This window comes from Geotrypetes seraphini, chromosome 4 (assembly GCF_902459505.1).
Source record: "Geotrypetes seraphini chromosome 4, aGeoSer1.1, whole genome shotgun sequence".
In the NCBI taxonomy this organism is placed as follows: Eukaryota; Metazoa; Chordata; class Amphibia; order Gymnophiona; family Dermophiidae; genus Geotrypetes; species Geotrypetes seraphini.
Window position 1 is genome coordinate 105,182,076 of NC_047087.1, and position 26,194 is coordinate 105,208,269.

The window sequence follows — 26,194 nt, forward strand, 5'->3', positions numbered from 1 at the left end:
CCCTCCCAACTCACACATCCGTCGGCAAAGTTGCTAGATAAATATTAAGCTTCCCTCCATAGGTCAGCGACGGAGGGAAACTTACAATTTGCTTCGGACCTTCCTCGTTGCCGGGTCCTGCCTTCACGGAAACAGAAAGTAGGCAGGACCCGGCAGAGAGTTGTAAGCTTCCATCCGTCGTCGACTAGTCTCCTGCCTTAGCCCGCAGTGAACTCATGCTTCGGGGCTCTAAGGTGTGTGTGCTGGCTTCCCTTCTCTTCTCCCCTCCCCCTCCCCCCCCCCCGGATGTAACTTCCGGTTTCGGAGGGAAGAGAAGGGAAGCCGGCACACACACCTTAGAGCCCCGAAGCATAAGTTCGCTTCTCCAAGCCGGTGAGAGGTCGTTTTTTGGGGGGGATTTTTTTTACATTGAGCGGCGGCAGCTGCAGGATTCCCAATAGATGACCGCTGGGCGGTCATCTAAATTAGGCGGGCGGAGCGCCCGGCTAAAAGGCCCTAGGGAGAACACTGCACACCCAGCCCAGCAGGAAGCAGGCAGCCGGGAGCTGTGGTGGGAATCAGTCTTGGCGCGGGTGGTCAGATGCAAGGGAGAGGAATGCTGGACATAGTGATGGAGGGAGAAATGTGGCATTGTGCTGGAGATGGGTGATAGAAGGAGAAATGGATATGGGGCTGGTGTGTAGTGGTGAAAAATGCTGCACATGATCCAGGGAATGAGAGATGTTGGATGTGGCAGTAGAGGGGTTGGGAGAGATGCCTGGATCTCTCAAGACAGATGGACAGTGAGAGAGAGAGAAGATAGGGAGACATATATTGCCAATAGGGATGGAGGAGAGAGGAAAAAAGTTGGATTCATGGAGGGACAGAGAGAGAGAGGAGATGGTTGGGGAAGGGAATGAGGTCCGGAGGAGAGGAAGCGTACGGGAGGCAGAAAGAAAGAAATATTGGTTGCACAGTCAGAAGGAAATGCAACCAGAGACTCATGAAATCACCAGACAACAAAGGTAGGAAAAATCATTTTATTTTCAATTTAGTGATCATAATGTGTCTGATTTGTGAATTTATATCTGCTGTCTATATTTTGCTCTATATTTGTCTATTTTTCTATAATTGTTTCTGAGGTGACATTGCATATTTTAAAGTCATCTGCCTTGACCTCTTTGAAACCCCCCCCCAAAAAAAATATAAATGATAATTAACATTTTCTCTGTGTACAGTGCTCTTTGTGTTTTTTAATATTGTGGTTACCATTATGTATTAATAAGATTATATTGTAAGTGTATGAAAAACGGATGGAAGAAATTGCGCTACAATTAGTACTATTATGGGGGTGGGGTCTGGGACAGAGCTACTCGATTTGTATTTGTTAGGCTTGAAGAAGTTGAGAAACACTGGCATAAACAAACTGGCCAATCTTTTCATCAGTTACTTTTTCTAAACTGCTGCTTTTTATCACAAACTTATCTGTGGTGGTTCATGAATGGTCAGAAAGTTTTCTTTCTTTTAGATATACTGTGGATATGTGATGTATATGTGACTGAAACACTATTCTGAACTATCGAAGATGGATAGTTCCAGAATCCTTTAGGTTGATGATAGATTTCCTTAAACAAAAAAGTCAGTGCTGTTTATTTCATTATAGATACTGTTTCTGCTTTTTTAGTATTACTCATTATATTCACTATATTGCATTAAATTACATTGGTGGTTTTATGGTGAGAATATTAAAAGGATATTGTAAGATATCCAGGAACATTAAGACCTTTGAAGTCAAAATGATGAAATATTTTGACACCCACCAGGCAGGACTTAACAATTTTCTGGGTTTTCTATCCCATTATAAACCATAAAATTATACTGTTTTATCATCCTCCCCATCCAGCTCTTCCTGTTTCTCACCAAACCCACCCCACTTTCTTCCTATGAGACTGTCATTAGAATGCTTTTATGTTTCTCTTATGTATTCTGTGTCAACATTTACTCATTTTTGATCTAAAGATGATATTAACCTTCAAAAGCGAACCAAAAACATATTACATTAAAAAAGGAATCATCTTATAGTCTTTTCTATGTTTTGTTTTGTTTTATTTCTATTTATTATATTTATTACCTTTAAAAGTGGACTAATATGGCTACCACACCACTTTATGTGAAAACTAAACTGCATTGTGGAACATTACCAATCTTTGGTTTAATGTGTTCATATATTAATAGAAGACACTGTTAATCGGTCATTAAATAATTTTTTCCCTCCCCCAACTCAGCCTCTTCCATCACACCATTTAAATCCAGAACCTTGTTTCCCATACTTTGAGCATTAATATATACCACTTTCCAGACATTGTCCCCTTTTACCATTTGTGTAGAGGTGAATTGTGTAGACCAGGGTAGGCAATTCCAGTGTTCGAGAGCTACAGGCAGGTCAGGTTTTCAGGATATCCACAATAAATATGCATTAGATAGATTTGTATTTCAAGGAGGCAGTGCATGCAAATCCATCTCGTACATATTCATTGTGGATATCCTAAAAACCTGACCTGCCTATGGCTCTCAAGGACCGGAATTGTCTACCCCTGGTATACACGCTACATAGTTGATATGTTGCGATATATCAAGAATTATAATAATAATGATTGGAAAATGCTACTGTAAGTGACATGAAAAGGAAAATTACTAGTTAGAGCTGAAGGCTGAGAACCTGGGAAGCCAGGATTCAAACCTTGCTTTTTCCACTGACAGTGTAACCTGTACAGTTATACCATCTGTTAAAAACCCAAATGGGAGATAACAAGAGCTAAAGCTTACTTCTATTTAGTGCCTTCATTGTGGAATCAACTTCCTAATTATATTTGTCTGGATCCTAACTTCAAAGTCTTCAAAACATTGTTAAAAACCCACTTTTTCAAACTAGCTTTTGGAGAAGGAATATCAGAATTATTGTATTAATCTTGATATTTTGAGATAGTATGAGGATTTCCTTATTGATACAAGAAGTTATTTGACTGTTTATGGATGATTCTTCTGGATGAGGTTAGATCTATCCTGTTTCATTTTGGAGTTCTGTTTTGTTTTATATATGTAATGTCAGTATAAACAGCTGTGATTTGTTGTAAGTCTCAGTGGAATATCAAATTTTAATAAACATAAACACTTTGCCCTTCATTGCTTCAAGTATAGACTGTAAATTGTAAGCTGTGCCCTGAAATGTGGTTCATTTGGAATTTGGATAGTTAAAGGAATTCCAACAGGATTTGGCTTTGTTTTCTTCTAGACATTGTTCTGATGGTGCTTTATCTGGGAATATGTGCTGAAACACAATTGTGGTGCAGTCTATTGCATTCTCACTGAATGTTTCATTCACATTGGTGTCCTCACCAGATAAGCAGTCCCAAGTTACATCATGCTATTGCTTGGTTAAAAATTCCTTCTTTCTCTCTCCCATCTAGGAACATTTCGTTGCACATTCTGTCAGACTGAAGTGGAGGAGGATGAGTCAGCAATGCCCAAAAAAGATGCACGGATGCTTGTGGCAAGGTTTAATGAGCAGATTGAGCCAATATATGCTCTGTTGCGAGAAACGGAAGATATTAACCTGTCATATGAAATCCTTGAACCAGAACCCACAGAGATCCCTGCACTAAAACAGAGGTAGGTTTAAATATCAGGGGAAAGGGAGGATCAGGTTGAGAGAAGAGCTACTAGACCAGTGATTCCCAACCCTGTCCTGGAGGAACACCAGGCCAATCGGGTTTTCAGGCTAGCCCTAATGAATATGCATGAGAGAGATTTGCATATGATGGAAGTGATAGGCATGCAAATTTGCTTCATGCATTCATTAGGGCTAGCCTGAAAACCCAATTGGCCTGGTGTTCCTCCAGGACAGGGTTGGGAACCACTGTACTAGACCACCAGGGCAACTTGTTTTTTTTATATATTCGGAGGGGGGTCACTGCAGAAAGTAATCTGGGGCAGTGTGGTATGCTCTGTCTCTGGCAGTGTTCAAGGCCAAGTCCAACTCTTCAAGATTGCATTCATCTCCTAACTCCTCTCACCTTAGGTTCTGCATCCTTAACCCTATATGTCATGTCTGTCCAAGTTAGATTGTAAGCTCTTCTAAGCAGGGACCATCTATTAAATATCAAAATGTACAGCACTGCGTATGCCTTTCAGTTCTATATATAAGTGATAAATAGTCGTACATTTAGAGGAAAACCTAAGGAGAAAAGTTATTTCAAGCTGCAAAACTTTAGGCCTCAGTGACAGAAATTGTCTTTTGTGAACCTAAGTTGCCTTGGAGACTTCAGGAATATTTTTATCTTTTGTTCAGAGAAACTTTCATCTTTATGCTAAAATGTTTTATTTTGCAATGCCATCACTTTTATCTTTTTCTCTCACAGAGAAAACCAAGAGAGTTGTTTTAATGGAAATCAAGTTTTGAGACATCTTTAAAAAGCTGTTAAATCAGTTGACACCCCCATCTACCAGTTCTGTACCTCCATCAGAACCACTATCACATTCTGAGTAAAGGAAATATAGTATACTGTATATTAGTTGTTACAATAGAATTTACATCTGAGACACCCAGGACTTCACTAAGATATTTAAAAAATATATTTAGATGATATGAAATGAAATTTAGGGAAATTCAAAAATCTTACATTTTATGTCTTATGTGAATTTTCCAAAAGCTTATCTTTCTTAGCATCGGCGCCATCATTCTGCACAAATGGATGTAGAGGTAAAGAAAACTGAATTCTACCAGTGGCATCAGCAGCATAAACAATCTAGTATTTTTCTCTACCTTCAACAGGTGGTAGGTTATGCCAGTCATGATCTATTCCTGACTTAGCTCCCTGCTCTACTGGCTGCGGCCACAGAGCATGGTTGGGATTGGGCCTACCTTCCACTCACAGGTCGGGTATCAGAACTGCACCTGGTTGAGCTTGGAGTTTGGCTCCACAGCCCCCAGTTGCACTTTGTGTGATACTTTTGCTGGTCCTGCATGGCCTTGCCCAGGGGTATGGGTCCCTACCCCTCTCACCTGTTCATCCTGTGTGGGTGTGCTTTCCCTGCAACTCTCAGACTTTCCAAAAGTCCTTGCTTCAGCAACACACACAAAGAAAAAACAATGTAATTGGCCTGGATAGCTTTATGACTTTTGTCAGGGGCTGATGCTATTGTAAAGAATAAAGTAGGGAATTCCCTCTAGGTGCACCCAGAGAAAGCTAGTGACAATAAGCCAGAGCCCTAGGCTAAGGTGGTTAGTAGAAGCTGCATGCATTGACTATGTAGTAGGACATGCTGTCCAGCATTAGTTGTGCAGTCTGCAGAGCCCAAGGATAATGGATTCATTTTATGGTGTGACTGTATTTTCTCTCGGTAAGCATTTTGTATGTGCTGTTCCCCTCCCCCCTTAGCTGAAATGGATATATTCCTCTTTATAGTGTTCTTGTCAAGGCACATTGGCAGTTAGAAGACTCTCTTCTCTCTGAATTCACTCACAAGAAGAATAAATTCCTGATCATGTGATGGGCTTTTTCAAACCTGCCCACCCGCTCCCTCTGTAGGGGGGAGTCCCAGTGGTTTTTGTCTCCAGAGCTTGATCCTTCACCTAATCTTGATCCTATCTTTAACCCTAAACCTCATCCTCTTGTTGGGGGTCCTAGAGAGACCCCAAAGGGATTGTCAGGGGCTATCAAAAAAGGAGAGAAAAAGAGATCTCAGTAGCCTTTCTGTCATTAGCTAGTGCAGTAGTTTCTTTGGAAGATTTTTACTGCAGTTTGCATTTGGATTGTCAGGGGCCCCATTTTGGAGACTATCGTAGAATGGATATGATCATTCTGGGTTCTTCGGAGCAACTGGAGGAGGACTTGGAAGTCCTCTTTGGCTCCCAGTCCTCTATGGACTCCAGTTCTGAGACCCTCCTTAGCAGGAGTCTTTGTTAAAACTTTTTATACCATCATTACTGCTTAACAGTTCAAGGCAGAGTACAAACTAAAACACACAAAATAAGTGTAACCCTGGTCTCACTCACACAGTTTTTGGACAACTAGCTCTTCAGGTCAGATACTCCTGACCAGAGTGTACAGAAAGAAGATTCTGAGTTCAAGCTGGTTGCAGGCTAGGGCCAGACTTACTCCAGTAGGCCGAAGGGTACTCTTTCCTGAGCGCACTTTATTTTATTTACAGCAATAAATGGCCAATAGTCTCGGTGGTTAACTTTAACTTGCTTTACTGAGCAGGAACTCAACAAAAAAACTTGTTAAATATTTACAGTTCAGAATATCAGGGTAAGCAATTGATATCACAAACTTTCCTTTCAAAGTCCCAGTCCAAAGAGGAAAATGAAAAGTCCAATTCCAATCTAGTTTCAGTATATTCCACTAAAGCAGGGGTATCACTCATTCATTGAGTTCTACATTTTGATAAAGTGCAAATGCTTAGTGTGAACAACTCAAAAACAAAGTGCTACTATGCTACTAAAACCAAAAAACAGCACTTATCTTAGCATGCTGTCTGTTGTAGAATGTTAAGATCCTTATTGCATAGCACTAAGCATTTGCACTTTATCAGAATGTAGAACTCAATGAATGATATCTTTAACCTGTATAAGCTGTTAAGAAAAATCGAATATGATTTAACAGCACAGGTATCTGAGAGTTCTACAATATATTGTAGATATTACTATATTCACAAGTCCTCCATTTTTTGTTGATCTGTCGATTCGTGGACTTGTTTCCATTGTGAAGATTTTGAGTGTAGGAGCTTAGGGAGGCAAAGTATGCCTTCTCTTGATAGTACTCTGTGCTCCTCAATTTCTCCTTCTACACGTGAGTTGAAGGTGTCTTCCTAATCTACTCTGTTTTCGGTTTATTAGTTTTGGGGTTTTATTATCTAATTTCAAAGGCTTTTCGATGCTGCAGAGATACCCAGATTGCCTGGGTCAGCTCTGCTTTGGTAGAGACATACACCCTCAGTGTCAGAGGTATGTAGCTGGGAAGGGCCATCCTGTTGCAAGGAACCTACCTAACCAGACTGCACTAACACTTGTGTGGCTCTGGAACTGTTCCCCTTGTAGCAGAACTCACTCTTGGTCAGTAATGGAGCTTTAGCACAGGCTGTTTGGCATCCATATTGGTCCCTGGGATTTTATTGGGTGCCAGCTGCGTCCCACTCCTAAAGAGATATGAGGAGCTGTGGGAGTCTGGGTCTTCAGCTTCTAACACACAGTCTAAATGACAGCCATAAGAAGCAAGCATCTGGAGGATTTTTGTATGCTTGTCTGAGGCAGTAAGACTATTTTCCAGCTTCTTTTTAAGATGAAGCAGGCACAGCACCAGCAGCACACTGAATACAGCACATTGGTGGTGGGTCTTTAAATTGCTATTTTTGGGGGGAGGGGCTTGTTTTCAGGTTCTCCACCTTCAAAAACCCCTTTTCTGAACTTTTTGAGCTTTTATTTCTTTCCATTAGGCTGTTTTTTGCACCCTTCTGCAGCTGTGGTGGCCATCTTGGATTTTCTATCCCCCTTTTAAAAGCCTGTGTTTGCTTCAGATACACCTTCAATTTTGGTTAAAATAGACAATATGGACCCCTCAGTGTGTTTTACTTTGGATTCATTCCAGATTTGCACTGGATGGCCACATACATGGAAGACCTGAAGGGAGTGGGTTAGCTGAGCATAGCCTCCTCTGGTCCCTCTAGGGTGGTTGATTTTCAGGTAGCTTGGGTATTGGGAAGCCCTCGGACAGCAACTCAGTATCATCTGCGAAGCACAGATGTACAGAATTTTCTGGGCCCATTAGGAGACTGTGGAGTCCCCAGAGGTTAACTCAGGTCCTCCTGTTCTGGGATTTGCCCCTTATTTTGTCAGACTTATGTTTGAAGCCTATATGGGCTACCAGAGCTCATCTTTCCCCCCTGGGGTTAGGCTGACTGGCTTGCACAGGGGTTTCCCTTCACAGAGTGTGGCTACACTCCCCCCCCGCCCCCAACAGTTGAGCATCACAAGCTGGAGGTCCAGTCAGAGAGAGACTGGGATGATGGGGGGGTCTGAGTTAATCCCCTTACTCCCTCAAGGAATTCTTGTTTTTGGAGGATGCGGGTTCCCAGGCAGAGGCTCCGAATCAGGAGCCTTTGATGCGTCTGGACCTAGGAGAGGACCCGGTGGTATGCCTTCTGTTTAAACCAGTGATTTTACTGGAGGTCATCACCAAGTCCTTGTGGGTATTGAAGCTGGAACCCCACAGACCTCCACTGCTCAGTGTTAAGTTATGAGCAGTTACAATCCTCAGACCACTTTCTTTCCTTCACAATCGGACATTACTATAATGCTTACAGAGCAGTGCAAGTTCCCAGGACCATGGCAAGTTGAATCCACTGGCTCCAGATTTTCAAGAGCCGTTTGTCCTGCCTACAGTTGCTCAGGTTACCAAATGCACCTTTCTGTCTAGTGAAGGCAGAGTGATTTTAAAGGATGCACAGGACTGCAGGGTGGATTTGATCCTAAAGTGACAATTTGAGGCATTGTCATTGGGGCTGAAGACGGCAGTGGTGGCTTCCTTTTTACCAAGCATCTGTCATACTATTCCGTGTCAGACTCCTACAATAGAGGAGGATGCCTACTCCCAGTTGCTGGTTTTGGGGGTGGGTTTTGTAGCAGATGCTCTCTGGTGTGTTCAGGGTCATGAGCAAAGTCTCAGTTTTCTCCATTATCGCCTAGGTCAGATGCTCTGGAATAGACAATAGACTGGAGAGTCTGCATCAAAGGCTACCTTGAGTAGACTACCTTTCAAGGGTTACAAGCTCTTTGGTAAGGGATTAGATTATCTCATAGCCAGTGTGACAGATTGTCGACCTAAGCTTTTCCCATGTATCCCTAGTGGGCAGGTTGTGGTTCCTTTCATGGGTCTCAACATTTTCAACACAATTCCACTATGTTTTCCACTCAGAAGTTGTTTCAGGGCTCTAGACAGATGTTTTGAGGCTCCAGGCTAGCTCAGCTCTCAGCTTCACGTCCTGCAGCAGCCTCCAAGAAGTTCCAATGATGTCATGCTAGCGGCTGAATTGCTCCAGATAGGGGGGAGGCTGTGGTTTACTGGGAAGCCTGGGCAAGTATTTGCTTGGACAAACGGGTGCTGGAAATCATTTGAGAGGGCTACAAGTTGGAATTCTCTTGCTCTCTGCTGGATTTATTTGTAGACTCCCCTGCCGGACATCCAGAAAAAGCAATAAGGGTCCAGGCAACGGCGCTTAGATTTACAAGTCTTAGAACTGATTCTAGCAGAAGAATCAGGCTCAATATACGTTTTCATGCCCAAGAACACGTCAGATGATTGGAGGTCAATTCTAGATCTTAAGTATGTCATTGCGGCTGAAAGTGCTGCATGGAAACAGTTTGATTAGTTATTGCCTCTGGTGCTGAGGGAATATCTGACCTCTGGATTTAATGGAGGCCTACTTGCATGGAAGACTTGGGGTCCCTGTATATGGTCCCCTCATTTCTGCTGAAAGTGGTGTCTCCATTCCACGTTAATCAGAAGGTCTGCTTACCCTCCTTTGTGGTGGAAGGTTCAGTTCCTGGGGATCAGAAGCTTCACAAGCTGGATGCTCCAGTATCTGAGGAAGATGAGCGAATTTCATCTCTGTATACTTCTTTGTGCTTAGAAGGGCCAGAAAGCCTCTAGGCCTCCATTGTGAGTTAGATCAACGCTGCTATTGAGTCCATCTACATTAGCAAGAATCATCTGGTGCCTCAAGAGCTGATTGGTCCACTCTACAAGGGCTCAGGCTGCCACCTGAGCAGAGGCTCAGGCAGTGTCCCTTGAGGATATTTGCAGGGTGGCAACTGTTCAAATGAGGAAACAGTTTTGTTGACAAACATTTGTCTCACTTCTGCTTATTTTGATCCAGGATGGCTGGGGATTAAGTAATGAAGCATGCTTAAGGAGGTCCTTGTGAGTCGCTTATACCTGAGAACAGAAAAATTTAAGATATCTTCCAACAAATCCAGAGCAAATAATTGCAGTTTGATCACCCTGTTCTGAGAGGGATTCTTTTCTTACAGTGTAAACGTGGCTTTATCTATGGATAACATATTACAATGATTGGAAGAAATGAGAAACATGTTCTGTATAATTAGGTCTCAGTGGGAGCCCCTTTTGGCATCTACCCAAAGTGTTTCAGTGGGACCAATCAAACACTAGACTGTAGAAAGAAGTACTCCAGGAGCACAGTGACATTGGGAGTTCATCTTGACCTATTGCTTCAGACTAAGATGTCCCTAGAGCTGCTGAGGCCATAATTTGCATTTGTCTACCTTTGTTGTAACTTAGGAACCAGGCTCAGGAAAGACTAAGCCTGTAACTCTTTCTTTATTGTCTCAATTGTCTCAAGAGTTGCACATTTCCACATATGGTGTTTTTGTTTAGATTTTTTTTGTTTAGTTTGAAGAGAGAGAGCAGTAGTTCCTGTAGAGAAGTAGCGACAGCTCTGCATGACTGTAATGTTAATGGTGAATATTAAATGAATCTTATGCTCTGTGCCAGGCCTTGACAACTTTTCACTGAATCTAGGAGTCAGCCCCAAAAAGTAGGATCTGACATCTAAAACCTTTTTCATTTCTGTTCCACCCACCATTGTCCCCAGTGAAATTCAAGTGGTGGAGAAAACCCCTCTGTGGTCATTAGCAACTCATTTAGAAACTGGTTTACTAAGGTTCTTTGATGGTTGGGATGGTTTAGATCAATGGTCTCAAACTTGTGGCCCGCCAGGTACTATTTTGAGACCCTCAGTATGGTTATCATAATCCCAAAAGTAAAATAAAACAGTTTCTTGATCATATGTCTCTCTAGTTATAAATTACAATATTATTATTAAGACTTAGCCAAAAGGAAAGATTTATAAACTATAAAGTTTTATCTCCTGCAAAATTGTCATTTCTTTAATAAGACTAACTAATTTTTCTGAGGCCCTCCAAGTACCTACAAATCTAAAATGTGGCCCTGCAAAGGGTTTGAGTTTGAGACCAGTAGTTTAGATGGCCTGGAGCAAGCTTTGACAGAGACTTCAGTAATGGATCCTAAGCACAGTACCAGGCAGAGCTTTGGATTTTTGCCCTGGAATAGCTAAGAAGGGAAAAAAAAAAAACCCCCATTTAAATTGAATCAGTAATTTAAAGAGTGGGTAAGGTTGGGCAGACTGGATAGACCATTCGGGTCTTTATCTACTATGTTACTATGTTACATTCTGTGTCTGAAAGTTTAATAAATCAGGGCTAGATTCTTAAAACTTTGCGGTAAAATCTGATGGGCTGCTGTCATAAGAACATAAGCAATGCCTCTGCCGGGTCAGACCTGAGGTCCATCGTGCCCAGCAGTCCGCTCACGCGGCGGCCCAACAGGTCCAGGACCTGTGCAGTAATCCTCTATCTATACCCCTCTATCCCCTTTTCCAACAGGAAATTGTCCAATCCTTTCTTAAACCCCAGTACCGTACTCTGCCCTATTACGTCCTCTGGAAGCGCATTCCAGGTATCCACCACCCGCTGAGTAAAGAAAAACTTCCTAGCATTTGTTTTGAATCTATCCCCTTCCAATTTTTCCGAATGCCCTCTTGTTCTTTTATGTTTTGAAAATTTGAAGAATCTATCTCTCTCTACTTTCTCTATGCCCTTCATGATCTTGTATGTTTCTATCATGTCTCCTCTGAGTCTCCGCTTTTCCAGGGAGAAGAGCTCCAGCCTCTCCAATCTTTCAGTGTATGAAAGGTTTTCCATGCCCTTAATCATTCGTGTCGCTCTCCTCTGGACCCTCTCAAGTATTGCCATATCCTTCTTAAGGTATGGTGACCAATACTGAACACAGTACTCCAGGTGCGGGCGCACCATTGCCTGATACAACGGCAGGATGACTTCTTTTGTTCTGGTCGTAATACCATTTTTAATAATACCCAACATTCTGTTTGCCTTCTTCGCGGCTGCTGCGCATTGCGCCGTTGACTTCATTGTTGTATCCACCAGTACACCCAAATCTCTTTCAAGGTTACTTCCCTCTAATACTAATCCCCCCATTTGGTAGCTGAACATCGGGTTCTTTCTCCCTATATGCATGACCTTGCATTTCCCTACATTGAATTTAATCTGCCATTTATTCGCCCACTCCTCCAGTTTGTTTAGGTCCCTTTGTAGGTCCTCACACTCTTCCGTAGTTCTAACCCTTCTACAGAGTTTAGTGTCGTCCGCAAATTTTATAACTTCACATTTCGTCCCCGTTTCCAGGTCATTAATAAATATATTGAACAGCAGCGGTCCAAGTACAGACCCCTGCGGAACTCCGCTCATGACTTTCCTCCAGCCCGAGTAGTGACCCTTAACTCCAACCCTCTGTCTCCTGCCTGCCAACCAGTGTTTGATCCATCTGTGTACGTCCCCTTCCACCCCGTGGTTCCACAGCTTCCTAAGTAGCCGCTCATAGGGTACCTTGTCAAAGGCCTTTTGGAAGTCAAGGTAAATGATGTCTACAGGTTCCCCTTTGTCCAACTGGCTGTTTACCCCCTCAAAGAAGTGCAGTCGCAGCCGTTATTGTAGCGATTTCAAAAAAACAAGTCATTCTCCAAAAACCTCACATATAAATGAGGTTGCTGGAGAGTAGCGAATATTTGTTAAATTTGCATGTGCCCATCGCTAGCGATATCGATAGGGAACATGCACAGAATAAACACAAAATTTTTTTTTAAAAATCGAAGATCGGAAGGACGGATGCCCACTCCTCCTGCCGCTGAAGTCAAGCAACCCTGCACACACACACACACACAGCAGCGGGAGAGATACCCACTCCTTCCTGCCACCACATGACCCCCCACGCCCCCTCCCCCTTACTTACGATGGCTGGTCAGAGGGATACTTACCTCTTAAAAATGGCGGGCCCTCCCCTCCCTGGTGCCTTCTGGGATGCACCTGGGAGGGGCCTGAGGCTCTGATTGGCCCAGGTTGTTTAAGGCGCCTCCTGTGGGAGGAGCTTTAGGCATTTGGACCAATCAGAGCCTTAGGCTCTTCCCAAGTGCATCTGGGGATGGGCCTAAGGATCTGATTGGCACAGACACCTAAGATCCCTCCCATAGGAGGGGCCTTAAACAACCTGGGCCAATCAGATGCACCAGGGAGAAAGCCCACCATTTTGAAGAGGTGAGCCTGCAGCTCAGAGGGAGTAGGCATCCCTCCGGCCAGCCATTGTAAATAAGATAAGGGGGACAGGCAGGGGGTGTTGGGGGGGCATTTCTTGGCGGCGGGAGGGAGTGAGCATCTCTCCTGCCTTGGAGGGGGTCTGAGCTGTCAAACCCTACTTTCCTGTCAATGCCTGAGCCAATCAGTGCTTAGACACCGATCAGAAAGTAAGGCAATGACAGCTCAGAGTTGTCGGTAAATTTTGACTGCAAATGTGGCACAACGAGGTTAGAGAATTGCTCAGAGTGATCATTTTAATATTAATGACCTCGTACTACATTTGCATGGCAATATCGGAGACTGCTAGAAAACTTGTAAAAAGACCTCAGTAAGCCGTATTAATAATCTGCCGCTAAAATACATGCACACTAAACCAGCTGGAATGTTAAAAGCAGATTCGAGTTTTGAAGGAACTCTTTCTTTGAATTTCAGAGGCTAGCGTCTCAATTTGAACGGTTCCTTCTTTCTTACCGGAGGTGTGCCTCTTAGCCTTCACGTTTACAGGAATGAAGAAGGCAGATAGTGTTGAAATTTCTGGATGTACAAAGAATTTTGCTTCGTTATCTGGAAGTCACCAACAAGTTCCAGCTGTCTGATCACTGTCCTTATGAATGTGACACGTCGGTGAAGACTAGCATCTAAAGCGACTATCTGGATGGATTAGGATGGCCATATCTTCCTCCTATATTGGAAACAGAAAGCAGTCTCCGGTGGCACTGAAGGCACATTCCACAGTGTTGTCATCCTGGACAGAGTTTAGAGCAGTCTCTCCAGAGATTTGCAGGTTTAACGTCACACATTCACTAAGTTTTAAAGGGTGGATGTCGCAGCTAGGTTGGATACTACCTTTGGGTCCTCTGTCCCACCATAGGAACCTGGAACTGCTCTGATACATTCCGCTGGTGAATACTACCAATCCTGTTGCACAAGAAGGAAAGATAGGTTCTTGCCTTGCTAATAATCTTCTTTCTTGTAAACAAGAATGGTAATCTTGATACCCACCCTGTCAGATGTATACTAGCCTGTTTTTTGTTTGACATGCTTGCCTAGTCAGATATTTTGTTTCTATCTCCTGCCTGGTAAGGACAGAAATGAAGAGGAATTCATTCATAAGAGGCTCGTTTTTAATTGGCCCCTTTTGTTTCCACTGTGTTTGTTGTGGTTAGTGGCAGTTTAAAGCATCGTAATTTAATGTTTGTATTTGGAACATAACAGACTTGTATGGTTTCAGGGAGTTTTCCCACACCCCTCTTTTCTCTTATGTTTTACTCTAGGACTCGCTAAAAGCTTTGGTACCAACTGAGGGGGTGGAGCTCATCCCAGAGTAATGGACAATGGAGCATAAAAACAAAACAGTAGGCTCTTTACAACTCTCATGGCTAATGAGGGTTTTACCTGCTGGTCAAAACTACCATTCCTGTTTACAAGAAAGAAGATTAACAAGGTAGGAACCTAATCCTTCCATCTGCAATTGGACCCTCAGCTATATGATAATATAACATAAAAATCAACTTCTAGACCACATAACCTTGCAGATTTATGCGGTTTACAAAAGATTACATCAACTTACAACCGAGCGATCATCACAAAATTTAATTACCCAAAAATCTAGAGAATAAATAAGTCTTCAAATGCTTTCTAAATTCCAGATATGAGAAAGACATAAGAGATAATTGTTTGAGTTCTTTGTCCCAACTAGCAGCTTGATATGAAAGCATGCGGTCATGAAATCTTTTGAATTTACAACCCTTCACTGATGGATAAACAAAAAAAGCATGAGCTTTATGTGAATGTTTCTGAATAGCAAAGGAAAAAGAATTAATCAATTAAGCCTGAGATATGCCCAACAAGACTTATAATAGACAACACAACTTAAAAATATGCGCCTCGACCGGCAACCAATGCAATTCACGATAAAAGGGAGTTAGATGGTCATATTTCTATATTATGAAAAAGCATTAGCTTCGTAACTGTTGTTAGAATGTTCTAATGTGTGCTTATTAGGTGTTTCTTTTATGCTGATGTTGTATTATATCTCTTTAATTTGAATTTCAGTATTCTTAATAAGTATATTTTTGATACTGTTTCATGGTAGTCCTACTAGTAAGTTTCAATTTGCTGATTTTGAATTTACCTTATTCATTTACTTATGTTTTGTTTACAATTGGCCATTTTACTATTGTTATGCTGTTAACAAAATTGTAAATTTTATGTTGAACTGTACTTGCTGTACACCACCTTGGGTGAATCTCTTTATAAAGGCAGTTAATCACAATAAATAAATAAGTATACAGATACTGTTCTTGAAGAATAGAGGTATTTAACTTTACCAACCCAGCCACTGATTGAGCATATACAGGGCCATATTCTATAAACGGCACCTACATTAGGCACCTTTAGGCACCCTAATTGCAGCTGCCTAGTGACGCCTAAGTTCAGGATCCACATCTAACTTTATTTTTTAATTTGCTTAATCAGCATGGTAATTGACCAGCTGGTTTTCAGCCAATCAAAAAACCCATCAATTAAACAATTTAAGAGTTCTGCGTCAAACTCTTAGGATGCCTAGCAACATCTAAATGGAGGTGCCCTCCCTTTTCTAAGGACACCTAACAATGCTTATCTCAAACAATAGGCGTTATGTGCAGAGAATAGGTGTGGTTGAGTTAGGCATTGTTAGACATCTGACATAGGTGCTGCCAAATTAGGCAAGTTAAAAGCTGGCCTAATGGAGCAGCGCCTATGTCAAAGATGCCTAGGTTTGCTTAGGTACTGCTAGGAGTGATTCTATAAACTGCGCCTAGTGGTTTTATTGACAACCGTGTCGCTAGGCACCATTTATAAAAACATCTTTTGTTGCAGGCTTTCAATGGTCTGAAAGAAGAGGGGGCCAGATTCTTTCAGAGTGGAGTTTAAGCAACATTATTTTAATTCTTAAATCCAGCAAAGTTAATCATGTCATGTTACTCAATGCTATCTCAAAACTGAATAGCTTAGTTTGCTATAGGGAAACAGAAGTACTAAAAATTCTCCAGTGGTTTATAGTTGTGTTACATGGAGAGAGCAAATAGGTTTCAAGTAATGACATATCTCTGGAAGGTGTCAAAATGTTTACAAGAGACCTCTTTAAGGATGACTTCATCTGTATCAATCAGTAGGGAGTTTCTTATCTATGTACAGTTGTCAGCTATCCCTTCAGGACCTTAATGCTCTACTTACCAGCTTATTGAATAGATTTTAAGTAGGATATGTGGCACTCTATACAGCACAGCCGGATATCCATCCACAGAAACAACAGTTAGAAAACCATCTGGAAAATCATTCTTTTGAATTAGGATCAAATTTCTTGGTGTTAACTAAATTATTCTTGTTTTTTCTTAATATTATTTGTAGTAAAGAGCGAGCAGCTGCTGTGGCAGCAGGTGGTCCTCATCGGGAAGCATGGACAACAAAGGGCCCATCGTATGAGGATCTTTACACACAGAATGTGGTCATCAGTATGGAGGAACAAGAGGATCTCCAGCGGCTTTCAGCTGAAGGAAAACCAGTCAAAGAGAGACCTATCTGGCTCAGGGAGAGTACAATCCAGGGGGCATTCAAAGACACAGAGGATATGAAAGAAAGTAAGAGAATAAAGGAGCGCTTCCTCAAGAGAGGAGAGGAAACAGCACTCCTGCTCCATACTGCAAAAGTCAGCCACCCAGCAGGAGCATCCTTCCACTGCTGCTTCTCTTCCTTTCTGTTTTCTTTTTTTATACTGCATGCTGGCTGTGTCTGAATTTCTTTGTGATTTTCTTCCTGAACTTCCCCTGCTTTGGGTTCCAAAGGAAATGGCAGATTCAGAATGATGTGCTTTGGAGAAGGATTTATGCTAATATCTGTTAAGGATTTCATTCCATATTTTCCCTGTTCATCTTTCAGTGTCTCAGAGAGAAGCCACTATCTTTAGAACAATGTCATTAAGAGGCCTAAAGTTATAATCAGAGACTTCTACAAGTAAGCTTACAGTGGTCATGTTGTTTATACAGGGGACAGTGGTCGTGTTATTATAAGATAATGTATCAATATTCTTCTTTTCTTTTGATCCATCAAGATAAGGTGTATACTGAAAAGTGACTTTATTTTTAGATTTCGGGGGGGGGGGGGGTTACAAACATTTTATTGTCCACTGTCATTGTAATTTTGTTGCTATACCAAGAATACCATAACATAAAATTAATTATTTAATTTATTGATTACTTTAATTCAATTCATATCCTAAACACTAACAAAATTTATTTCATCTACATTTAAAATCTACAATAACATGTAATACAAAGTGCAAAGTGCTACTAATAACAAAATCATGGGCTGGGAAAAGCTACAGGTACTATCTTAAGCTTTAAAAGAGTCCATCAATCAATCTTCAAGGTTCTTAATGATAAGCTTTGAAGCCATTCAGGCCCAATGAAGCTCACTTAACTTGATGATGAGTCAATTAAAGTCCCAAAATCTCATTGAATAGTACAGTTAAACCTCGGTTTGCGAGTGTTTTGCAAGACGAGCAAAACACTCAGCAAACTTTTGACTCGCAAACCGAGTGTTGACTCGATTTGCGAGCACACACCCCCCTGCTCGCAAAGGCCCCCTCGCTCCAACCGGCACCCCTCCCCCCGCGCAAACCGGCCCCCCTGCCCGAACAACTTAAACTTAACCCCCCCCCCTGTCTAGTGCAGGCACAGATCGTGTGCCTAGAAGATCTTCCGGCTTCTGCCTGCCTGCCTTGAGCATGCATCTGCGCATGCTCAAGGACTTCTAATTCTCCCTCTCGCCGAGATTCCGGAAGCCGGAAGATCTTCTAGGCACACGATCTGTGCCTGCGCTAGACGGGGGGAGGGGGAGTTTAAGTTGTTCGGGCGGGAGGGGGTGGTTGCGAGGGGGCCTTTGCGAGTGGGGGGAGCGATGCCGGTTATCGGGGGGGGGGGGAACCTATCAAAGCGAGTTTTCATTATTTTCTATGGGGAAACTCGCTTTGATAAACGATCAATTTGGATTACGAGCGTGCTCCTCGAACGGATTATGCTCGTAATCCAAGGTACCACTGTAATCTGTAGGCTTGACCAGGCCAGTTGTTCCTTATATTAATGATCCAATTAGAAATGCTTAATCAATTCTGAGGTTCTCTCTTCTTAATCCTTAAAGTTTTCCAGTTTTAATTACTTATATTATTCAATCAGCATAAGCCTTCAACTCCAGCTGAGTTTCAGTTGAGTCCATCATCAGGGAGGTTGAAGATAAGTACTAAGATAATAAGAAGAGTTTTCTAAATACTACAACTAGTGCATTTACTATAGTTGAATACATTCTAATAACCATTAATTCTCAGTTCCTTGTTATGAATACCTAACTTACAACTGTTTAAACTATTTAAAATGATAACTTTTACCTGAAATTACTTCTGTTACAGATCTCCGGCTGAGAGTTCATGCTGGGAAACATCAAGTGAGGGAACTCCCATCACAGAGCTCCTTAAATAGGAGGAGACTACTTGATCACATGACTCCCAATGACCTATCCTCTGGGAGCTTAATTGTCATCCAATTTAACATCCACAGAATGGAATTAAATTGGAATGAAGTTAAATTAGAATCAGTAGAAATAAATTAAAATGTTCCCCCATAGTAAAAGAGAGCTAGAACATTTTGGCAGGTCATTCAATTTCATGGTTAAGACCCCACAGCTCCATTGTGTGCCAGTCATATATTAATTTTTGTTCTTTATAAAACAAAGATTGAAATAAATCTCTTCCATGAGGTAAAGTTACTTTTGTCAGAACTGTGTATCTTAATTCATTTAAAGTATGACCAGCTGTTATCCAATGTTGAGTCAAGGGAGCCTCCATTTTGCTTGTCCTAATGGTTCTCAAATGTTCCATAATTCTCAGTTTAATATGACGTTGTGTGTGACCTATATAGTATAGGCCACAGGGACAAACTATGTGAATGTGATAGTTATTTCAGTAATGTGCATAAATGCATAACAAACTGAACATTGCCCATATTAAAAACTCAAGTATGAAACATTCCCCAGGACATGCCCCTTGTGGGCAATGTTCATTTTGTTATGCATCTATGCACATTACTGAAATAACAATACCACATTCACAAAAAGTGTTTAAATTCAGATCTTGACACTCAGTTGCTTCAACACCACTTACACCGGTATCGAAATCGGTACCGGCACCATCGGTTCAGAATCAACTTCAGCAACTATTGCACCAGGAGCTTTCTAGCATACTACAACCTCTATCAATGCTTCCTACATCGGGCCTGATGCTGGCCTTGACCATAGCCCCTACTGGTGATGTGTCTAAGCACCAAATGTGGTGCCACTCTGTCACCTCATCATCGACCCTCTCCTTGCCACGCCATCCAAGCATTGAGATTACAACATTCCTCCCAATGCCTTGCGGTGTGACCACAGTTCCAGGACACATGCTAGCATACCTCCAGGAATACAAGGCAAATCACTTGATAACTTTAGCAAGGGTGTTTATCAAGCATCTATGCTTTCCAATAGTCATAAATTACCAATTTTATATGGCTTTATATATGAAATCTCTTCTTCAGCTATCAAGATTTCAACAATATCTTCCACCTGACCTGGCTCCACCCTATGATCAACTGATTGCATCTCTTCTTGAGTACCTACAAGGTACTCAAGGACAACTGTTTCTCATATAGCTGGGACAACACCTGTGGTGTCCCGCAGGGCTCCCCCCTATCCCCCACTCTGTTCAATATCTACCTGGCCTCCCTAGGTAACCTCCTTCACACCCTCAAGCTCAAATTTTTCATCTACGCAGATGACATCACAATAGCCATCCCTTTAACCAGTTTCACACCAGAACTACTTGACTACATTACAAATATTCTCAATCAGATTGAACATTGGATGCTATCGTTCAGGCTGAAACTAAACCCTGACAAAACAAATTTTTTTCTAGCCACCCCCAAGGACAAAATCAAAAACACCACAATTCATCTGAAAGGAATGACTTTCCCCCTAGAACACACCTTAAAAATACTGGGAGTCATCCTAGACAAAAACTTATCCATAGAAAATCACACCAACCTCATCGTCAGGAAATGCTTCGCGGTACTTTGGAAACTCCGTACCATAAAAAAATACTTCAATGACACCTCCTTCCGCCTACTAGTACAATCTTCCATTCTCAGCATTCTGGACTACTGCAATATTATCTACCTGAGCTCCACAAAGAAAACTACCAGGAGACTAAAAATGATCCAAAACACCGCCATTCGTCTCATCTATGGCCTGAAGAAATGGGAACACATCACCCCGTTCTACCACCAACTTCACTGGCTGCAATTCGAATCCAGAGTTCTTTTCAAGTTCGCATGCTTCTGCTACAAATCGGTAAATGGCCTTTCGCCAAGATACATCACTCCCCACTTTAACCTTTACTGCACCAACAAGAAACCCGCAGAATTCAGCTGTTCGCCTTCCCTTTGCTAAAGCTTTGTCATCTCAAAAGATTCCTAGATAAAACACTCGCCTTCCAAGCAGCCAAGCTGAACCCATGGCTAGCCCAAATGATACTCGAGGCCCCCACCTACCTCGGCTTCAGAAAATTACTCAAAAACTACCTCTTCCGATAATCTCCGAGCCCCTTGCTCGGCTCATCTCCTCCTTCATGATAGCTCCTATCTTCCCCTTCTTCTACCCTCTTCCTTCTTCATCTGCCAAGTTTGGCTAAATTTGTTGTAAATCCGATAAATTTGTTGTAAATCTACATGTCTATGCGGATCCTAATCTAATTAATGTAAACCGCCTAGAACTCGCTGGGTATGGCGGTATATAAGAATAAAATTATTATTATTATTGTTATTCTTACCACCAGGAAGTATCTTGCCAGAGCAACATATAGCGCATTTGATATCTCTTCTCAAACACCTGCTATATCTACAGTATAGCTTGGCTTGGTTCACAGTATCAGATCTTCCTACTTCAAAACAAGACTGACTTACCATCTTTTTTGTAAGGGAGACCACCTTTTTGGCTCATACTCAACCTGCTGCAACACCCAGAGATTCGCCTAATCGTTCTTCCACATGCTCATTGTGATCCTGGGCAAGTCACTTAATCCCTATCAATACCTCTCTTGAATCAACTTAATTCTTTTTATAATCTTTGAATTGTGGAGAATCTTCTGTACATTGATCTGCTTCAAAATCAGTTTAATTTAGGAGGGAAAGAGCCTCAGAACCCCGTATGCTGCTGATATTTGTTTTAAGCAGACATACTAGAAAGGGTAAAAACCTCACTGGCTCAAAATCCTTCTGTCCCAACCAAATTACTTAGATTGAGAATTAGCTGCAGTGAGGACAAAGCTCTTCCTCAGCCATTCTTCCTTTTACAGAACTCATGTTCTGCTGTCTCATGCCTCAGATGATCCTTTTCTTCAGAGTGAGAATGATCTAGTAAACAGGACACCTGAACTTGTATGTGGAGTCGCAACTATGTGACCCTGTAGAACTACTGACAATCTATGTTCTCTTAGGCTTCCGTGACTGGCATCATGATTGTTGCAGTCGTCCAGGTCTCGCCATGTCTGGGTAGGTAGAACAGACATTTCAGCCATCATGCTGTAGCTTTCTTCAAGATGTAACATACTACACGCAGAAAACAATGAAAAAGAAAGCATATTTGAAAGTCTAAGTTTATATGTGACTCAGTCTGGCAAGATTGACTCAATTGGAGGGACAAAGGAATCATCACAAAAATTAGAAGTTTCATTGGTCTCCAGAATATATAGTAGGTGGTAATATAAGTTGCTAGTCCTGATTGGGTGAGATGTTGCAGACTGTGATAATTGTTCCTAAAGGAACTATAATGATAAGGTGTGGTAGAATCAAAATCTAGTATATCCGACAGATGTAGGTTGATGGATGGATGAAAAATATTATGTAGATATAAATGTGATTGACCAACTGTGGATTTTTTTTCCATTTTATTTTCACAGGTGGTTTGGACATGGGCATGTTTCAGGAGCATGAAGAATGCAGGACATCACTGGATGACAATGAAGAGGTTATGCGCGCTTTGCTCATTCATGAGAAGAAAAGCACCTCGATGACTACAGCAGGAGGAGGAGGAGCTGCTGCACCCATCTCCACAGCAAATGTCAGTGATTCTGAGAGTGAGACAAGCGAATCTGACAACGAGACCCCACCTCGCCATTCAGCTGCTCTGTCCACAGTATATGGGTTGGAAGAAGATGATGATGAAGATGAATTTGAAGAGGTGGCAGCAGATCCTACTTTGATGGTGGCAGGACGTCTGTTCTTGTACAGTGAAGTCAGTCAGCGGCCTGAGCTTGTTGCCCAAATGAGTCCACAAGAGAAGGAGGTATATATAGAGATGGGGCAGCGGATGTTTCAGGACATGTATGATTAAGCCTCAGTGAACCTTTGTGCGTCCCACAACTGAGGGCAATAGAAAGTTCCATATTAAAATAGAATTTCATGTTAGCCAAAACACAATATAGCATGAATTGTGTGGTTACATGCATCCATCTCCAGAACAGTCTCAAATATTTATGTGTGGGTAGGTAAGGAAGAGGTTGGAGAATTGTTTTGTTGTACTGTAAATAACAGTGTTGCATTCATTGTCCTCCCTAAACTTAGCTACTCAATTACAGCTCTCATCTCTTAGACTTATCTCCTAACAGAACTCTTGAAATGTTCAAGTAGATGGTTTAACAATGTAAAAATATGTAAAGAGGAGGGGGAGGGTGTAAAGGGTCCAGTTTATGTCATATAACATCCTAGATATCTAGCTACTGCCTCCCATTCACCAGTTCTACTCCCAGATTTTAAGCTAATATGAACCACTGCTTTTAAATGAAGTGGAAACTTTCTCACAATAAGATCTCTTCAGTGATGATGTGGGAACAGTTACCTATAAAAGGAATTGAAAATCTGAGGTGTCACCTACTAAAGGTGCATGTGTGCCAAAAGAAGAGGATGGGAGAGGGTCAAAAATGTATTTTTATAACCTGAAATCTTCTGGCCATTTGTTTTTAAAAGTGAAACCGATAGTGTTTGTACCCCCTTCTTTTATTGTGATATTTCATTATATACATTGTGATGTTCCTTTCTCTTCCCCAAATAGCTCTCCTTATTCCTAATCCTTTTATCTTAGAATCTTTTGTATTTAAAATCAAAACCTTGTAATTCTGTTCATATTAATGATTATAAAACTTACCATACTCCAGGGCAATTTCTCAAACTGATGCTAGAGTATAGTCTAGAAATTACAGTTTCAGGAAAGTCACAATAATATGTACATAAGAGGTTTATATGCATTGCTTCCACTGTTTGCACATTTCATGCATGTTCATTATGCATATCCTGATGACCTTACTGATTGGAAAGTATTCTAAGAAAGGCTTGACAAAAGCTACTCTAATGGCCCTTTTCATCAGGAAACAGCCCCAAAAACAATTGTGTTAGAATTTGCATCTTGAGTTCAGTCATTAGTTGTAATCTGCTAAAAACTGATGATGAATGTCAGTTTGCATGAATAAGCTGTGAAAACTATATGGTTTTAAGAGCACAAAGATAGAATATAATTAAAGGCAGGTTAAAAAGGTAGCAAAGCATTCACTGTGTCTAAGATTCATAGTCAGTTTTTCCATTACAAGTAATTATTAGTTCTCTGATTACAAGCAGGCATTATATTCTCACATGTGAGTGACACCATCCTCGAAACATGGTATGGACACTACCAAATGCACTATCACTTTAAATTTTTTGGCAGTGCCTATACTGCTCATTTGCTGGTGCATTCTTTCTCAACATCTGCTTGCAGGACCATCAGTTCTTTGTATTTCCGCAGAGTTGAGAAGTCTTTAGTTCTCTATTCATCACATTGAACTTTTATCCTCCCTAAACTTATTTTTCATTCTTTTCCTACCCAGTGGTCTCAAGCCACAGGACATCTGTCTGCTCAGATTCAAATCACTTTAGACTTCTGTCGTTCTCTCCAATGGTGTATGGTTCCTCATAGTCTCACTCAAGGTCTCCTATTTCACACACCCACGTCCCAGCCATTGAAAACTTCTAACCACAGCTGCTTCGATGTTTGGATGAGGTGCTTATCTAGACTGCCTACACTCAAGGATTATGGTCTCACCAAGGACAAACCCTCCATATCAATCTTCTCAAATTACGAGCAATAGGCAATGCTCCAAAAAATATTCCAGAACCATCTCCTTCAATTACTAATCCTTATCCGTACAGGCAATCAAGTTGCCGTGTTCTATATGAACAAACAATTTGGAATTGAAAATTGCTTGTGGCATACTTCTCAAAGCAGTTTACTTAGCAGGGAAGCAAAATATCTTGGCAGACAGTTGAGCAGACAAATGATCTCTCAGCCCAACCATCTTATGTCAGATTTTCTCCACCTTCCTTTACTTCCCTCCACAACAACAAATTTCCACAATTCTACCCCAGTTGCATTGCACTGGATGCCTTCCTTATTCATCAGGGGGAGAGATTCCTCTACACATTTCCTATGATATCTCTCAATCGGGAAAACGCTACTCAAACTTAGCCAAGATTCAGTCACCATGATCCTCATAGCACCTCTGCCATATCAGATGTGGTTCCCACTCCTCCTAGAGCCAAGAAACCGTTACAAGTTGTTTTCTTCCTGTTGGCTGCAATCACTGAAGCATCTAGAACAGTGGTTCCCAACCCTGTCCTGGAGGACCACCAGGCCACTCGGGTTTTCAGGCTAGCCCTAATGAATATGCATGAGAGATATTTGCATATAATGGAAGTGAGAGGCATGCAAATTTGCTCCATGCATATTCATTAGGGCTAGCCTGAAAACCTGATTGGCCTGGTGGTCCTTCAGGACAGGGTTGGGAACCACTGGTCTAGAAAACCTTCCATTCAGCACTGTTACCACTTCAAATGGACCAGGTTTTTTTCCTGATGTGTTTTGCATTCTCTGGAACTTGTTACATAGGCACTTCATCCATACTGGACTACCTTCTCCACTTCTCCAACTCTGGTCTAAAAACCAATTTAACTTTGAGTACATCTCAGTGCTATCAGTACTGTACATTTCATTCTCCTTTATATTCATTCTCTTCATCCAGAGCAATGATCCTAGCAGCTTGGGAGTCCCACATTTGAGAATGTAATGCCTGCTTGTTCTCCAGAGACAGCAAAGATACTTACCTGTAGCAGGTGTTCTTTGAGGACAGCAGACATATTCTCACAACCCGCCCACCTCCCTTAGTTGGCCTCTTAGATTTACTGAACTCATTGTCTGTGAGCAGATTAAAGTACCCTGTCAAATGATTAAAGTACCCTGTCAAATGAAAAATAACATTTCCTACTAGCATTGGAATGATATAGCAAATACCAGTAGAACGTGTTCTCTGAAGACAGCAGGCATATATTCTCACATGTGGGTGATGTCATCCACAGAATCAGGTGTATACACTTTACATTTTTTGGCAGTGCCCATACTGCACACATGCCGGTATCTTCCCACAAGGGGGGAAGATACCGGTATGTGTGCAGTATGGGCACTGCCAAAAAATGTAAAGTGTATACACCTGATTCTGTGGATGACATCACCCACATGTGAGAATATATGCCTGCTGTCTTCAGAGAACACGTTCTACAGGTATTTGCTATATCATTCCAATGCTAGTAGGAAATGTTATTTTTCTATATCTTAGCCGCTTGGCATTTAGGGGCCCAAAGTACTTTGATAGTAAATTTTTCTTATGAATTTGTTTTGCTTCATGTGCACTAATGGATCCATGGTGTCTAACTTTCTCAAGAAGGCTTAGTACTTTTATCTTTTTATTTTACCAAACTCCTTGAAATAGCCTAGTGTGCTCATGAATATTTATTGTTATATAGAAAAAGTCCCTGCTAGCCA

At 41.6% G+C, this 26,194-nt stretch overlaps 1 protein-coding gene across 1 annotated transcript in view; it reads left to right on the plus strand.

The window, feature by feature from the left end:
* Positions 1–25,691, plus strand: part of GTF2E1 (general transcription factor IIE subunit 1) — a 125,173-nt gene extending 99,482 nt beyond the window's left edge. The window contains exons 3-5 of the mRNA XM_033941384.1: positions 3,447–3,648; positions 16,616–16,845; positions 22,248–25,691. Of these exons, the coding sequence (XP_033797275.1) occupies positions 3,447–3,648; positions 16,616–16,845; positions 22,248–22,681 (866 nt within the window). The 3' untranslated portion in view covers positions 22,682–25,691. The remainder of the gene's footprint in view (positions 1–3,446; positions 3,649–16,615; positions 16,846–22,247) is intronic.
* The last annotated feature ends 503 nt before the right edge of the window (positions 25,692–26,194 follow it).